The sequence below is a fragment of the Halichoerus grypus genome, chromosome 10 (assembly GCF_964656455.1).
Source record: "Halichoerus grypus chromosome 10, mHalGry1.hap1.1, whole genome shotgun sequence".
Classification (NCBI taxonomy): Eukaryota; Metazoa; Chordata; class Mammalia; order Carnivora; family Phocidae; genus Halichoerus; species Halichoerus grypus.
Window position 1 is genome coordinate 75,191,268 of NC_135721.1, and position 17,452 is coordinate 75,208,719.

At 48.1% G+C, this 17,452-nt stretch overlaps 1 protein-coding gene across 1 annotated transcript in view; it reads left to right on the plus strand.

Annotated features, from left to right (window-relative positions):
- Positions 1-17,452, plus strand: part of FER1L5 (fer-1 like family member 5) — a 63,164-nt gene that overhangs the window by 11,753 nt on the left and 33,959 nt on the right. Inside the window, exons 6-19 of the mRNA XM_078056619.1 lie at positions 255-309; positions 792-901; positions 2,932-3,060; positions 4,124-4,186; positions 4,930-4,980; positions 9,285-9,315; positions 9,942-10,057; positions 10,289-10,412; positions 10,864-10,916; positions 12,133-12,201; positions 15,438-15,481; positions 15,574-15,656; positions 15,733-15,827; positions 16,790-16,918. Coding sequence (XP_077912745.1) covers positions 255-309; positions 792-901; positions 2,932-3,060; positions 4,124-4,186; positions 4,930-4,980; positions 9,285-9,315; positions 9,942-10,057; positions 10,289-10,412; positions 10,864-10,916; positions 12,133-12,201; positions 15,438-15,481; positions 15,574-15,656; positions 15,733-15,827; positions 16,790-16,918 — 1,152 coding nt within the window. The remainder of the gene's footprint in view (positions 1-254; positions 310-791; positions 902-2,931; positions 3,061-4,123; positions 4,187-4,929; positions 4,981-9,284; positions 9,316-9,941; positions 10,058-10,288; positions 10,413-10,863; positions 10,917-12,132; positions 12,202-15,437; positions 15,482-15,573; positions 15,657-15,732; positions 15,828-16,789; positions 16,919-17,452) is intronic.

The following is a 17,452-nucleotide window of genomic DNA, read 5'->3' on the forward strand; positions in this document are numbered from 1 at the left end:
CTGCCACATGCCTCCTCTATTCTCCTAATTCCCTCCACTATAACCCATTGCTCTCTCCCTACCAGTTTATAACCTCCCTCTACCCAAGACTTCACAGGTCCCATGGCATGGCGTGGCCCTGTACCATGGCCAGCATCGCTTTGCACAGGGGAACTGGGCATGAACCTGGCCAGGCTGGGCGAGGTTCCAGTGTTATGACTTGGCCAAGGATTGCAAGATCTGGCTTACAGCCCCCCTCTGCCTTTGCCTTGCAGTGCACTGTCACCCTCCAGGTGACCCTTGTGAGATACCAGGATACGTCGAAGATAGGTATGTCCTCGGGGTTTACCCCTGTTCTTCTCCAAACATAGCTGGGTGGGCTCTTTGGGACCCTTGCGACCTTTGGGACCCATCCCTTGAGGCCTACAGAAGGACTGTGACCAGGTTAGGATCTAGAAGCCAGATCTCCAGACACCTGGCTGAGGTTATATATATATATATATATGTATCCCCCAATATTTCCACTTGTCCTCTCTAGACATAAGGCCCAGCCTCCAGTGGGCTGCGGAGGGAAGCAAGGATGGCCATTTCCAAGAGCCCCCACATGTAGAGTGTGGGGCCCAGGGTTACTGAGGATAAGAGGAGGTTCCCATGGGAATGTTCTGGGAAGGATATGTGCCCCTTTCAGGACTTCTGGGCCATGGTTTTAGTCAGAAGCTAGTCACTGGGGATGGAACAATGAAATGGGTGTAATGCCTCAAAGCCTCCTGAGCCCCAGCCTCTGAAGGCCCACCCAGATTGTGTTTCCTCAGGCGATGGCGACCTCCTGGGCCCAAGTACAGGAGAGGTGGCCAGGCAGAAACTGATGTTCCCCAACTCCGCCATGCCCACGGCTCTGTCCTCGAAGCCTCAGCACTTTCAGGTGAGGATTCTGGGCTGATTCACCTGACACTCTCACTGTGATCCCAGGCCGTCCCCGTCTCTCCATAAGGTCATGGCAGAGGGCCAGAGCTACAGGTCCTCAGAGCCTCACTGCATCCCATGCTCCTCCGGGGTCATTCTGAGCCACTTCTGCAGGAAGCTGAAGCTAGAGACAGCTCTGCTGCGGCAATAGGAGGCGCTGTTGGCTCTATGTATACCAACAGGCCCTGGCAAGTGCTAGGGAGGCAGAGCAAAAGGCCTGGAGTCCTCGGGATTGTTGGCAACACAAGGCTAGCCATGTTCATGGCAAAATGAGCTGTATGGGAAGGGCTGAGGAGAGTTCCCGCTATGACTTCTGGAACCCTCATCCCATGGCTCGCCAACTACCCTCTGATCTGTAACTTGTAACCTAAGATTTCTACTATGGTTTCACCTGCTCCCCAGCCTGCCACCTGCCCAGGAGACTGGATGTCATTCTTGACTGCCTTCTTCCTCACCCTCCCCACTGCATCCAGTCGATGGCCAAGTCTTAGCTCTTAATACCACCCAACTGCCCCCGCCTCTCCATCACCACTTCACTTCCCTGGCCTGAGCCAGCACCGTCGCTTCCCTGGACCGCCTCATAGGCTCCTCCTGAACTCCCAGCCTCCAGCTCTCTCCTGTCCATCCTTCAGTCAAAGTGGTCTTTCAAAGATGTCATTCTTACCATGCCATGCACCTGCTTAAAAATGTCCTTTAAAAATGAGGATATCCATGACAGATGGTAGCTACACTTGTGGTGAGCATAGTAGTATAATATCTAGTTGTCAGATCACTATGTTGTGGGCCTGGAACTAATGTCACATCGTGTGTCAACTATACTTTAATTTTAAAATATAAAATAAAATAAAAAATAAATTTTTAAAAATGAGGATGCTCTAATGTCCTCAGGACAAAACCCAAACTCCTTCCAATGGCTTCCTAGGCCCTTGATAACACAAACCTATCTCTGCAAGCCACTCTGTCTCCTGCCCCCGCCCTTCCCCACCCTGCTCTAGCATCCTGGACACCTTGCAGTCCCCATTCTCAAGCCTCTTTCTCTAGCTGCCAGGCCTTTGCACATGCTGTTCCTCCTTTGGAGTACCTTCCTTTCCTCTCCCTCTGGGCCCCATCCCTTTTCATCAGGCTGGTTTGCCCAGGATAGAGGGTCATCGTGCCCAAATCACTACTCCTCCTCTGTCCTAGAGGTTAGGGCAAAATCCTGACGTGCGACCTGTTTGCCTGGTTTGGCCCACTCTTGTCTCTGAGGGTCCGGTAGCTGCATGTGTATCAATCCCTAAAGGGTCACTGGACTTGCTGGAGACATAGGAGGCCTCATGGAGAAAGGCCGAGCCACAGCCTGGGCTGGGAGAGCCGGATGTTATTTACTACCCGCAGTCAGATGACAGGCTCCCACACCAGTGCCCTCCTAGCCATGGCCATCTTCATTCTTTCTCCCCCCGGGCCTCAGCCGGCCGGGGTCTCTCCTGGGCTCTGCATTGCTCTTCCCTCCCACCTTCTAGTTCTAGGCTCAGATGTCATAGACCCTTTACTGAAGCCCCAGTAAAGTATAGAAAGGGGAAGAATAAATCACAAATCAGAGAGCAAATCACAGATCAGAGATTCAATGGCATGGAACTTTAAAATTCTCAGTTCTCTAAAAAGATTGTAGATAAAAGTAAAAACAAAACAAAACAAAAAAAAACTGGGAAAGATTAGATTTCATTTCTGTATTCTGTAACAAGCCCATTGCAATTGAGAAACACCTAGTCTACACAAGATGAAAAGTACAAAGCAGTGGAGGGGACAGTTCCCAGAAGAGGAAACAGGAGGAGCCATGGCCTTTCTTGGACTTGCCTTCAGGCAGTCCAGCTCCCTGTGGTTCTCCTCCCATCCCCAGTAGATGCCTCTTGTCAGAACACTTTGTTCTTTTAGAGAAGAGTCCCTGTTGGAGAAGGGGGCCCAGGCCACAGCCTCAAGTGCTCCTGTGTTCCCTGCCCCCCCCGCCCCTAGGTCCGAGTGAAGGTGTTTGAAGCCCGACAGCTCATGGGCAACAACATCAAGCCGATGGTGAAGGTGGTCATCGGAGGCCACCAGCACAACACACGGATCAAGATGGGAAACAACCCTTTCTTCAATGAGGTGGGCTGCACGTGCCCTTCAGAACTGAACGGGGCAGTTGGGCCAAGGGGGCCAGCCAGGAGCTAGCTGGGGGCTGGGCATTACCTGCAGGCATCAGGCAAGCTTGCTTCTTCCACAAACATTGGCTGAGCGCCTACAGAGGGCCAAGCACTGCTTGGCACTGGGAATACAGACAAAATCATTTGAAACCTCCCATTGGAGGAACCAATAGTCTGTGGGGGGCGGATTGGCCTGTGAACACATAGACAATGACAATGGTGCAAAACTGGGGTTAACAGAGATCTGGAGGTGCTGTTAATGCAGCTGTGAAATGCAGACCCAGACCATTACATCTTGTCACTGCTGAAGCCCTAAGCTATAGCATTGTGTCTGATCACAGTTGGAAGTCGATAAATACTCACTGAATTAATTGGTAAAGAGGCCAATAAATAAAAAGATAAAAGCACAGTGAGAGTACGGAGGAATGAGGGGACTCAGGAAGGGCTCCCGAAACCTTGAAGGAAGAGTCTACCAGGGAAAGAGAGAAATCGTGGAGAAAGAAAATTCAGAAAAAAGCTATAGTGTCTTCGGAAGCCTAGAAACAAGAAGTGGCAGGACTTGGCAGAACTGTAGATATGGCTGTGGCTGGAGGGAAGGCTGCAAAATGCGCTGGGACCCTGTCACAGATGGCACTGGGGAGCCATGGAGGGAGTTAAGCAGGAGAGTGATGGGGCCGGGTTTGCATTTAGGAAAGAGGGTTCTGGCTGCAGCAGGGGCTGGGATGCAGTGGACTGACAGGGCACTCTAGGAGGCAGAGGCTCGGGACTCCATCCCAGGGCAGCTAGCTGGGCCTTGAGCCACTCTTGACAGATGCTTCTGGGAACCCTTGCCCCTGCCCTTTACCCTGGCAGAACACCCTCCAGGAGCCGGGCAAGCCTCTGCTTCTGGAGGAGGAGCATGAGCATGAAATGGGCAAGAGCTGGGGAAGAAGCATGCTATTCTGAGCCTTCAGGCTTACTGAGTCCCTGGGTGAAGTGGTGGAAGGAATATCATCCAACCCCTACCCCCATTCTCTCTGCTTCAGATCTTCTTCCAGAATTTTTATGAGGTGCCTGCTAAGTTATTTGATGAGACCATCTTAATTCAGGTGAGGAGCCAAACAAGATGGGCCCACTTTCTTGTCCCACCTCAATTCTGGGAAAGACTTCAGCCCCTCACCCCTCCCTTATAGCCAGTCACTTCAGATGGTCCTTCTGACCCCAAGGCATATCCTCCACTGCCTTTATCACACTCTGGCAACCCAGACTCCCCATTCATTCATTTAACAAATCTTATGGAATGCCAACTGTTAGGCCCTGAGCTGGGCCCTGGTGAAGAAAAGAGCCCCTTCTCATGTGCCAGGATTCTCATGCCACCAAAGGACCCCTCGCATGTGCCCTCAACATGAGACATTCCATTCCCCAACCAGAGGGAGCCCGGTAACAGCAATGAACATGTTTATCTGATACCTCCTATGTGCCCAGCACAGGGCTAAGGAGAACAAGGAGGCCTCCCCCTTGAAGAGTGTACATGTTTTTGGGAACACAGGCACATGGGAAACGATCAGGACAGCATGCCATGGAGAAAGTTGAGTGCAACACTTTGCTTTGGGCTGACCTTTGGGTTCATCAAATGAATTGAGCCCTCTGATCAACCTCCTCATCAGTAAAATGGAACTAAAATTCTGAACCTCACAGGGTACCTCTGAGAATTAAATGAGAAAACTTATGTGGTATTGTGGGCCACTAGGAAGTATTGAGTAGATCCTGGAGAATCCCTAATGTGCCCTTACAGTTCCTCCCATGGGGGTGGGAGAAATGGGGGATGTGAATAACTGAGATCTTTCTGCAGGTGATGAATTCCACACTGTTGAGATTCAACTCAGAGATCGGGAGATTCCAAGTGAGCCCTGGATGAAGGAGGAGGTTTGGTGAAACAGAGACCTACCATGGGCTCCATGCCCGAGTTTAGGGGCAAAAACTTGAATTTTCATGCAGAAATATCCAGATTTGGATCCACCTACCAACTGGGTTGACTTAAACAAGTTATTCAGAACCTCTACTTCCTCATCTGTACAATGGGAATAATGATATACTCAAACCAGAGTCATTGTAGGGATGAAAGTGTGTACCACTTAATGTGCCATGTTGAATTCCCCAAACTTATAATACTATGGACACACTTCGAATCTCTGCCTCCGGGAAATGGAAGCAGAAGATCCAAAAAGGCAGAGAAACAGAGAGAAAACTGCTGCCTATGAGAATAGAATAAAAAGGTTTGCTTTGGAAAGACACAGGCTGAGAGATGAGGAAAGTTGACACAGTCATGAGGGCTAAAAAAGATTCTCCAAATCCAGGAAGATTGGGAAAAGGTAGGGTTGCCAGATTAAATACAGAATGCTCTATTACATTTGAAGCTTAAACAACAGATACTTTTTAAATATAAGGATGCCTCAAATATCGCATGGCTCCTCACGAAATATTGCAGGGGACATATGTATACTATAAATGAAGTCCTCATTTATCTGCAATTCTTTTTTTTTTAATTTATTTATTGAGAGAGATAATGACAGAGAGAGAGCATGAGAAGGGGGAGAGTCAGAGGGAGAAGCAGACTCCCCGATGAGCAGGGAGCCTGATGCGGGACTCGATCCCGGAACTCCAGGATCATGACCTGAGCGGAAGGCAGTCGCTCAAACAACTGAGCCACCCAGGCGCCCTATCTGCAATTCTAACTTAAGTGGGCATCTGTATTTTTATTTGCCAAATCTGGCAACCCCTGGAAAAAGGCTTCCACCTTGGGAAAGGCACATTTAGGACAAATCAAAGTAAGGTTTCTTTCTCACAACTTGTAATACGCACATGAAGAGTCATGACCTGTCCCTTAAAGAAGCAGCATAGGCAGGGCACCTGGGTGGCTCAGTGGGTTAAGCATCTGCCTTCAGCTCAGGTCATGATCTCGGAGTCCTGGGATCGAGCCCCACATGGGGCTCTCTGCTCAGCGGGGAGTCTGATTCTCCCTCTCCCTCTGTGCACTCTCTCTCTCTCAAATAATAAAAGATTTTTTTTAAAAGCAGCATAGGCTTAGAGATTGAGAGATTCCTGAGAGGTTAAGTGGCAGGAGGTAAAAAATGTACTTTCGACAAAGACCACTGCACAATTTTCAGACAGTGACCAGTGATATGAACTGTTAAATAAGTTATAGACATGAAGGATGCCTGGGTGGCTCAGTCTGTTGAGCGCCAGACTGTTGATTTCAGCTCGGGTCATGATCTCAGGGTTGTGAGATCAAGCTCCACGTGGGGCTCCGAGCTCAGCAGGGAGATTCTTGCTTGAGATTCTCTCCCTCTCCTTCTGCCCCCCTGCATTCTCTCTCTCTCTCAAATATATAAATAAAATCTTTAAAAAGAACTTCTTTGCAAAATTTCAAAGATACACAAAAGCAGAGAGAATAGTATCCTGAGTTCCCACATCCCAATCACTCAACTTCACTAATTCATTGCCAGTGATGTTTTGTCTACACCTGGCCCACTTCCCCTACCCACTAGGTTATTTTGAATCCAATCTCAGACATCATATCATTTTATTTTTAAATACTTCAGTATGTATTTCTAAAACATAAAGATTTTATTAAGTATACCAAATGTAATTATCAACGTTTTAAAACCTTTATAATTCCTAGATAACATCGAAAACTAGCCAGTGTTCAAATTCCCCTAATTATCTTATGAATTCCTTTCACAGTTTGTTCAAGTTAGGATGCAGACCAGGTGCATACATTGCAGCTAGTTAAAATGTATTTTTAGGGCGCCTGGGTGGCTCAGTCGGTTAAGTGACTGCCTTCGGCTCAGGTCATGATCCCAGGGTCCTGGGATCAAGTCCCACATCGGGCTCCCTGCTCTGCAGGGAGCCTGCTTCTCCCTCTCCCACTCCCCCTGCTTGTGTTCCCTCTCTCGCTGTGTCTCTCTCTGTCAAATAAATAAATAAAATCTTTAAAAAAAATAAAAAATAAAATAAAATGTATTTTTAGGTCTTCGATTCTGTGGGTCCTGCCCATTTCCACCCCCCCACCCCCCCACCCCCACCTTGTAATTTGTTAAAGAAACTGGATAGTTGGTCCTCTAAAGTTTTCCTCCAGTCTGGATTTTGCTGCCTGCATCTCTGAAGGTTCATTTCACATGTCCCCCTGCCCAGAGGCTTGCCAGATTTGGGTCCATTACTTGGCAAAATGACTTCAGCGGGAGCCACAGAATGTCTGTTGGTCTCTTTTTATGTTGTTAACAGCCACTGATGATCACTGCCTGGATCTGTTGCTTCATTAGGGGTGCCTGGATTTGGTTTGGTTTGGTTTTCTTCCAACTTTATTGAGGTACAATTGACATACAGTGAATTACACATATTTTAAGATGTATAATTTTTGTATTCCTGTGAAACCATCATCACAGTCAAGATAATGAACATATCTGTCACATCTATCATCCCCCAAAATTTCCTTGTGTGCCTTTTTATTCTTCCCTCTCAGCCCCATCCCACCCCCTCCCATCCCCAGGAAACCTCTGGTCTGCTTTCTATAACTATAGCTTGGTTTGCATTTTCTAGAATTTTATATAAATGGAATAATGCAGCATATACCCTTTTTGGTTTGGCTTCTTTCATTCCGCATAATTGAGATTCATCCATGTCACTGCATGTGTCAATAATTCATTCCTTTTCATCGCCAAGTAGTATTCCATTTATAGATTTATCACAATTTGTTTAGCCACTCATCTGTTGATGGACATGAGATTATTTTCAGTCTTTGGCTGTTACAGTAAAGCTGCTTTGCTGTACAAATCTTACTGTACAAATCTTAATTTAATTTCTCTTGGGTAAATATGTAGAAGTGGATTGAGTAGCTCATATGGTAAGTGTATGTTTAATTTTTAGAGAAAATTCCTAACCGTTTTTGTCCCAACAATTCCAAACAGGCCTTACCATTTTATATTCCCACCAGCAGTGTATGCTCGAGTGCCAGTTGCCCCCCATTCTCATCAACCCCTCCTGTAGTCCATCTTTTTTACTTTAGCCATTCTAATTATATGTAGAGCTACCTCGCTGTGATTTTAATTTACACTTCCCTGATGACTAATGATGTTGAGCATTTTTCATGTGCTTATTTGTCATCTATATATTTTCTTTAAGTGTCTGTTCAAATCTTTTGCTCATTTGGGGCACCTGGGTGGCTCAGTCCGTTAAGCATCTGACTCTTTTGACTCAGGTCATGATCTCATGGGTGTGGGATCGAGCGCCGCATCCAGCTCCTTGCTCAGCCGGGAGTCTGCTTGATAGATTCTCTCCCTCTGCCCTTCCCCCTACTCTCTCTCTCTCTCAAAATTAAATAAACAAATCTTCAGATCTTTTACTCATTTTCACTGGGTCGTTTTCTTACTACTCAGTTTTGAGATTTTCTTATATATTCAGGATACAAGTCCTTTTATCAGATATATGACTTGGAAATATTTTCTCCCAGTATATGATTGGTCTTTCAATTTTCTTGAGTGTCTTTCAAAGAACAGAAGTTTTACATTTCACTGGAGTCCACTTCATCAAACTGTTCTTTTATAGATTGTGCTTTTGTTGTTGTAGCTAAGAAATCTTGGCCTACCTAACCCAAAGGGGTGACTGAGTTTTAAAGTAGGCCTAACATGCAGAATTTGGGGACTGGTCTATGGAACCTTCAGATGTGGGATACAAGGGTGACCTGAATATACCACAGTGCCTTGCCCCACGCCACCTTCAGTCCTGTACCACATCCCTCAGGCCTCAGGCAGAAACCTTCTCCCAAGGGAAAGGGAAAGCCCATAGTCTCTTTGCCTCTCCCTTGACCAGCCTCTTCCCCAGGATGGGAGACACCCTTCCCAACCCAAGGAAGAGTCAACGCTGTGTTGGCCAGGTAGTGCTGTGTGGTGGCTGAGAATCCTTCCAATCCAGACCTCCTCACTTACTAGTTGTAAGTCTTTAGGCCCTTCTCTCACAGAGTATCCTCCTCTGCAGAGTGGAGGTGATAACGGACCACGTGTAGGCTGTTGTAAAGAGTAAAGGAGTTAGAGCAGGGCAAATTCTCAAGCATTGGTGGCTAATACTGTCAGTACAGTACTATTGTTTGTTGATATTGCACATCTTGGCCAGAGGCCCTAACTAATCCTTACTCTACTCTTGTCTTTTCAGACAGATATTGGGTTTATCTACCATTCTCCAGGTAGGTATCAGTTGTTGCAAATGCGTGTGCCTTCTGAGAAAAAGCAGGCCAGTTGTCCAAATATTTCAAAGTCCCTGTATGTTCAGCACACGAGGGAAGATTATTAGAGGGTATGAATTGTTTTCTGTATTTGATAATATTTATAATGATAACATCTTTCTCTTCAAAACTCAAGGCATCCCTTTGGGTCAAATGCTAAACTTGTATTACAGCCTTGGTTTGAATTTCTATTTTTTGAGGCCAGTATTCGGAAACTAGCATTTGAGTAGAGGTTTCCACTGTAACCATAACATATGATCTGGCCATAACATCCATAGCAGGTTAAGGTTGGAGCTTAGGGTTAGGGAAAATGCTTGCCTCTCTCAGACCAGGAGAGTAACAACAACTGTGAGTTCCCAGGATGGGGAAGAGGGTTCTCTCTTTCCTAAAGGCGATGGCTGATGCCTGCTGAGTGTACTAGCTTTGCTTACTGGGAGGAGTGACTCCCATTTTCCTCTGCTACTGTATGGGAACCAGAATATATGAGACCCATTTCCACAACCCTCTCCCACAGAAACAAAGACTGGTTTCAGGGAAGAAGGATGGAGACTGGAGGCCGGTCTCCCATGGGCCCTCTGCCCCTTCAGGTCACACACTCATGAGGAAATGGTTAGGCCTCTGCCAGCCGAATGAACCCAGCAGTGGTGTGAGAGGCTACCTGAAAGTCACCATCTGTGTCCTCGGTGTGGGAGACCAGGCTCTGGTGAGGCTGCCCCCAACACCCCAACAACATTTCTTACTGTGGCTACTTTCATAGGGTACCCCTGGCCCTCAGAGTGGCCACTGATCTTCACATGCTTTTATTTGCCTGCTGTGTCACTTGAGGGTTGTCCATCCCTCCCCGCTACCAAGTGGAAGGCCGGGAAGCCAAATCTGGTGGCCATGGCCGTGACCATCCTATGACTCTACCCTGTCGGGTCTCTGGTCTCTGCAGGTAGATCAAAAGCTGCCCTATGGGGCTGATGACACCACTACTCAGATCTTCAAGTCAACGGTGGTCCCAATCAACATGGCCTACTTACAGTTCTTCATCTACTGCGCAGAGGACCTTCATCTCAGTTAGAGTCAGGATGGTGGGGGGGGGGGAGTGACCCTGAGATTCCCTACACAGTGGCACCCTGGATTCTCATGGGGCTTCCCTGTTCCATTTTGATGTGAACCTAAGATTCAGGGTGTGGGAGCGAGAGGACGAGACTGAAATCCACTAAGATTTGTTTCATGAAGACCCCGTAGATACTCTTTAAAATGGGTCACATGCCCCTGACCTGTCTTTGATGTCTGGATGCAAACTCCCGGTTCCCTATGCCAGCTCCCACTCTCGCTGCAATTATGGGCCATGACACATAGAGATAGAGTGGAGATGGGGGAGGTCTGCCAGGGTGTGGGGGGTACCACACCAGATGATGGCAGAGGGGTGTGACAGTCGTTCTGTCACCTCACCTCTACATGTCCTCCCCTTAAAAAAAAAAATGCTGCTGTCTCAGAAATCTTGTAACTTCTTGTTCACAGAGAAACAGCACTTAGTGAATCCTATGTTGGAGGTGGAGCTAATTGGGGAAAAGGTAAGTGTAGAAAGGGTCTGAGGGTTTGAGAAATTGTCACCTAGATAGTGTGTGGGGAAGGCTGGAGTTGGTGGGCAGGGCCCCCGGATCCGGATGTCAGTTCCCCCATCAGTGGGCCGTGGCCCCACTGGACCAGGAAGTCTGTGAAGGTGGAGGCCGTGGCCAGTCACCCTGTCTCCCAGAGCCACGCACAGAGCCCTGCATGGAGAGCAGGTGCCCACTGAAAGCCTAATGTACATGAAGGGCACGAATAGTGAATGAAACAACATGCCCTCAAACAAACAATGCTGAAACACTGTCTTCTTCGGGCCTGAGATTCTTCATCTAGAAATTGAAGGCTCTGAGCAAGAGAGTTGCTGACATTCCATGATCCTCCATAAATAGAGAGTAGCATTTTCCAAAGTGTGCTGATGGACGTTCCATGCAAAAAAAAAGGATCCTATGTTCAAATTTGGGGAATGCTGGGTTAAAGTTAAGTAGATTTGTCTCAGAATTCATAAACCATTGTTTCCACCATATTCTACCTATTAGAAGCATCATTAAATCCAATCCACACATAAAGGGAGGGAGATTAGTGTCTACCTTTCAAAGGAAGCTGTACCAAAGGATTTGTGGACATATTTTAAAACCACCACACTGAAGGTGGTTTGGGTGCTCCAGGTCTAGGTGAGATGCTCTTGGGTGGTAGGTGGCACACAATTTTCAAAAATTTTAATATCTCTGTGGTTTTCTAGTATGTATTAAAAAGTTCAACCAGTCCAACCAACCCTCGATTTCACTGACACGATTGCTTAGAATAGAGCCAGGTTTAAAAATGAAGTCAAGTGATGCTTTGGAAAGGGGTATGCCATTGTGCACTGCCGTAGTCGACATGGTTTTTGCTCACTTTTCTGTTGGGATCGTAGAGTTTATCCAACAAAATCTATGTACATGCACTCATATACTAAAGTTAATAACCCTAAGACTATTTAAGAACAAAGTCAATTGAAAGATGATTTAAAAACAAATAGTAGGGAATCTGGATCTGGGCAGATATACAAAGGACTGAAGTTGTAGCTGAGGAGAAGTTGTCAAAATGTCTTTAGACCATTCCCATGGTCAGCCCTGTGCCAGAGACAGCGTCCATCTGTGGGCTGGGCTGAAAGGGCTGGAAGGTGAGGTCAGTGGAGGGAGCAGGGCGCAGGCTGGCACCGACACTGCTCTGGGATGTTCCTAGCTCAAGACAAATGTGCTGACCCAGACTGAGAACCCGATATGGAACCAGATCCTGACCTTCCAGATTCAGGTATTGCTGTTCCATCCTTTTTTTTTTTTTTTTTTTTTTGAGAGAGAGAGAGAGCGCAGGGAGAGGGGCAGAGAGAGAGGGAGGGTGGGAGGGAATCCTAGGCAGGCTCCACACTCAGTGTGGAGCCTGGAGCCTGATGCAGGGCTTGATCTCACAACCCTGAGATCATGACTTGAGCTGAAATCAAGAGTCGGGATGCTTAACTGACTGAGCCACCCAGGCACCCCATGCTATTCCATCTTGACCACCCTCCTCCCCCTGCCCCACAAACGGAAGGCAAGTTTGAGTGTCTAGGGGTGTGGATGGAAGGTAGGGGCCAAGAAGCATTGGGTGGGGACAGTGGGGGGCAGCGGGGAGTGGGGGTGAGATCTGCCTGATAGGGAACATAAGGAAGCCCAGGACAGATTTCGGAAAACTTATTTGTCCAGTATTAAGAAATAAGCGGGCCATACAACTGAACTTTCCCAAAAACTTAAACATGCCCTTTCACCTACATTACAAAACAAAACCAAAAAATCATTTAAATCTAAATTGTATTATGCATTTTCTTATCTTCTAGGCGAAGTGCCCTGAAGATAATTATAGCTCTTTGTTAATGGCCTAGAGGTATTGTGGGAACATAGTATATGGGGTACATGGAGTAGGGACTATTTGTTCCTACACTAAATGGCTCCAAGATGCTTTTCTTTGTGGGATTCTGTAGTCTGATTTTTAGAGCTTTTCAGTCCTTCTCAGTCACCTATCATGAGTGTGGATGCCAGTCCTCTTAAAGCCCTGAGAGAGCCTTGATTGCCTTTTGACTCCATGCCAGGCTTCTAAGAACTGTGTGTAGAAAAAGAGTACGAAATTCTGAGATAGCTTGAGCACTGTCATTAAGTATGAGTGCATAGAACTTTGTGTGGCTTCTATTTGGCTACCCAGAGGGTGTTTTGCTTTCCTTATACCTTAAATTTGTGTGACGTAAAATCAGCTCGTGAACTCCCCTCTACTCTCCTGGGACCCTCTTCCTTGCTAGAAGCTTCCCTAGTCTGCCTCCTGGTGAGGCATCATCTTTAACCCATTCTTCATAATCCCTACCTTCCTGAGTAATTTTATAGACTCTTAAAGTACAAAGAGATTTTATTTTTTTAATTATTTTTTTAAAGATTTTATTTATTTATTTGACACAGAGAGAGTGAGAGCACAACCCGGGAGACAGAGGGAGAGGGAGAAGCAGGCTCCCTGCTGAGCAGGGAGCCCGATGCGGGGCTCGATCCCAGGACCCTGGGATTATGACCCGAGCCGAAGGCAGATGCTCAACTAACTGAGCCACCCAGGTGCCCTAGGAAGAGATTTTAAAGGGAGCCTAGTTTATCCTCCGTCTTTGATCCCTCCCACCTGTCTCTGGCTGTGATGAGGCTCATGGCCAGGATCCTCAGATGCTCTGTGGATGCTCAGAGCCTCGAAAGTCCTCCCTAATGTTCAGCTGCATTTAGGCTCAGAAACCAGTGGCACAGGCTGGGCCCTCCTTCATCCCTGAAAGAGGCCTTCCAACATTTAAAGCTGTCCAAACAGCCCTTGGGCCGTCACCCATTTCCCACATAACACAGTCTCCTAGGCTGGAGCCATTTGGATGCAAGCCTGATTGTCACTAGCCCTGTGGAAATGCAGCAGGCAGACGTGACCCTCACTCTGAATAGCAGGGTGACTACAGAGACAGTAGCATCTGAGGCCAGCCAGTCAGGGCCCCAACAAGGCAGGCTGCAGGGGAAGCTCTGCTGAAAATGGGTGTATGCCAGCTTACAATCCAAGGGCCCCAGGACAGGAGGGCAGTCAAGACAAGGAACTGGGAAAGGGGAAGAGAATTCTCAACAGGGTGGATGAAAAGATGGTTCAGCCATGAATGTGAATGTGGAGGATTTGTAATATTGGAAGACCTGGATGCCTTCCGGTGCCCATCTCCCCACTTCTAGGGGGCCTTTCCTCATTTCTTCTTAACCACTTGCTCAACTGGAAAACCCTTTCCCTACTCTGCCCTGGCCCCCAGCTCCTCAGCAAGGGGAGAATGGACGAGTAGAATGGAGAATGGGAGGGACTCTCAGCCATGCCTCAGGAAGTGCTGTGAGGAGAAGGGGCCCCAACTGAGAGGATTTGCATCCCACTCAGGCCTCAACCCCAGCAGCTCTGTTTTACACACGGATTGGTTTTTGTTTTCATAATTGAGGGGACCCTGTGGCAGAGTGGAGATAACAATCAGAAGCTTGGGTTCCAGTCGTGACTGCACCCCTGACTGTGGGACCCTGAACAAGTCCCTTTACCTCTCTGGGCCTCATTCCCCATCTGTAAATAGGGACAATCACACCCCTCCCTGGGTTGCGGCAGAGTCGTTAGGAACTCTAAAGAGAGCTTTTAAAGAGAACTTGAGGAACTCAGTTTCTCTGTGCCTCAGTTTTCCTGTCTAGAAATTGGAATAACAGCACCTGGCTTATGGGGTTGTTGGGAGGAGTCACTCAGATGACCCATGTAGATCATTCAGCACAGCCAGGGGACAACAGAAACCCTTCCCACAACAGCAGCTACTATTATTTACTCTGGAGGGGATAGATGTCCTACTGTTTAAAAGTTAACCTCTGGGGTGCCTGGATGGCTCAGGCGGTTAGGTGTTTGCCTTTGGCTTGGGTCATGATCCTGGGGTCCTGGGATCGAGTCCTGCGTCTGGTTCCTCCTTGCCCAGTGGGAGACCTGCTTCTCCCTCTGCCTGCTGCTCCCTCTGCTTGTGCTCTGTCTCTGACAAATAAATAAATCTAAAAATAAATAAATAAAATAAAAATAAAAGTTAACCGCTAACCGTGAAGAAGACATTTTAAGCCACAACCTCTGTGTAAGACGGTTGGTGACAGTGAAGGGTTGTATGAGGACTGCAATCATTGAGCCCATGGTCAGGGTGGACTCAGGTCTCGGTCCTGAAGCTCATGCAATTAGGGGTCCATTTTAAGAATAAGAATACAAAGTAACAAGGGGACACAGTTGTAAGACTCTCCCAGGGCTTTGCAAGGGACCCATGCAAGTGGGGAGGCCCACAGCCACAGGTCTATACGCTCCCATGGTAAATCTATCTTGGCTGTGGTGACAATGGCTTACTGGTGACTGAGCCAGGCCTTGGACCCGGACCCAGCACTTCCCAGCTGCACTCAGTCTCTGTGAGGACCAGACCTTCCGGGCATGCACTCACCGTGGCTCTCGCTTTCCCCTTGCAGCTGCCCTGCCTCTCCAGCTACATCAAGTTCAGAGTCTTGGACTGGTGAGCCAGGGGTGGAGGCTGAAAAACAAGCAGCGGAGGAGATAATCAGAGCTGGGCCAGCGGCTCAGCCTGCAGAATGTGTTTCTTTCCAGCCCCAAGAACAGTTGCGGGGATGAGATTGGGACCGTCAGCCTGTTTCTCAACCAGATCTCATCCACCGGAGCAGAAATAGAAGGCAAGCCTTCCCCCCTAGCCCCTGCCTTCTGCCCCTCTACCACCTGGCCCCGCCCCCTCACCCTCTTTTCTTGCAGGAACATACTCTGGCTTCCTACCCTGTTTTGGCCCCAGCTTCCTGACTCTTCGTGGGGGTAAAAAGGCCCCTTTCAGGATCCAGGAAGAAGGCACTGTAAGCTTCTCATGACAGCTCTAGGGAACAGTGGAGGTAATACCAACCGTATGAAAGGCCCTGGGGCCTGGGAAGTGCCGGGGGAGGGCCCGACCCTGGTGTCTGTCCACCACGCTGGTAGAGGACATGTAACCTGTGTGTAAACGGTTATGTGTATATGGGACGTGTATTGTGGCATGAGAAAGAAACGGAGAGCTCTGGGCGTTCACTGAGGAAGGAGCACTGAGATGAAACGTCGGGTAAGATTTCCAGCAGGTGGAAAGGACATGGAGACAGAAAACAGCATAGGTAAATGTAGAAAGCACTGGGCGGTTAAAGACTGATTGATAAAGGCCAGGAAGCCAACTCCAATTGGCTTAAAAGATGGGAACTGGGCTGGGAAAAACTCTGAGTGAGGACTGATTTGCAGGCACCGGGACCTCCATGCCATCAAGAGTCTCTCTCATTTACTCCATCTCTCAGCTCTGCTGCTCTTCAGCCTGGTCTGCTTTCTTTCCTACGGCAGTCAGGCCTCCCTGCGAACAAGTAGCCATCGGAGCCTCTAATAGGGAAGGCCAGGGGAGCATTCTAATTGGCTGCCTTATGTCATGTGTACTTCCCTTGGACCAATCACTCTTTTCAAGGAGGCGGGGCATGCTCTGATTGGCCAGACTGGGAGCGCAAACACTGTAGTTATCAGAGCCCCCTATGAGCAGGAAGCATTTGCGGGGAACAGGTACTTGGGGTTGACTAGTGAGTGGAATGCATGAAGAGGAGGAATGGGCCTCGGGGTATGGAAAGGGGTCAGGGCCCAGAGGTTTCTGGGCACAGCATGTTTTGGGTGTCTGGAATTCTGCCCCGGGATTGTGGTCACCCCTAGGCAGGAAGTCACTAGACAACTCGGCTGCAGAGGTGTCAAGGGAGATTCATCTGCTCTTTTTCTCTCATTCCTTTTCTCACTATTTTCCTTCCTGTTACCCTAGAATATTCCCGACCCTCTTAAGGATGGTTTAACTTATCGAGGCCGAGTCTTCCTGGAGTTATTCACCCACGTCTCTTCCCATCAAGACTTTAAGAGGAAGGATCTCTCCTCTGAAGTGACCAGTATAGAGGTAACTACAGGAAACAGGTAACCCAGGAAGAAAGAGCCCCTCTGCCCACCCCAGATCTACTGCGGGTCCTGTTTCTGACTGCAGAGGCCCCGGCCGCAAGCTGAATGAGCTCCTGGGTGCCTGAGAATGTTTGGTCAATCTGCCTGAGTCTTTACTAAGCCGTGTGAGGGCTTCATGCTGTGCCAAATCCCGGGTGGTCAGGGACCCAGTAAATACAAGATAAAGTTTCTGTTTAAGAAATGTGCAATCTAGTTAAGGAGAAATGATCTTCTAAGGAGTTTTTATTTCTTCCTATAGTCTGGGGAAGACCGCTGCTGCAGGAAGGGGCAGGGGGAACAGTGTTAAGAATAGCCACCCACTTATTTTTAAAAATGGGAATACAGTCATGGGAAGGAGAACCAGAGAGGAGGGAGCAGGTTCCAGAGAGAGACCCTTTGGAAACAGAATGATCAGAACGAAAGACCAACAAGACATAAGAAATGAGGCTAACTCCTCTAAGCTGATTCCCCTTTTCTGCCTCAGGTGGCAAGGTGG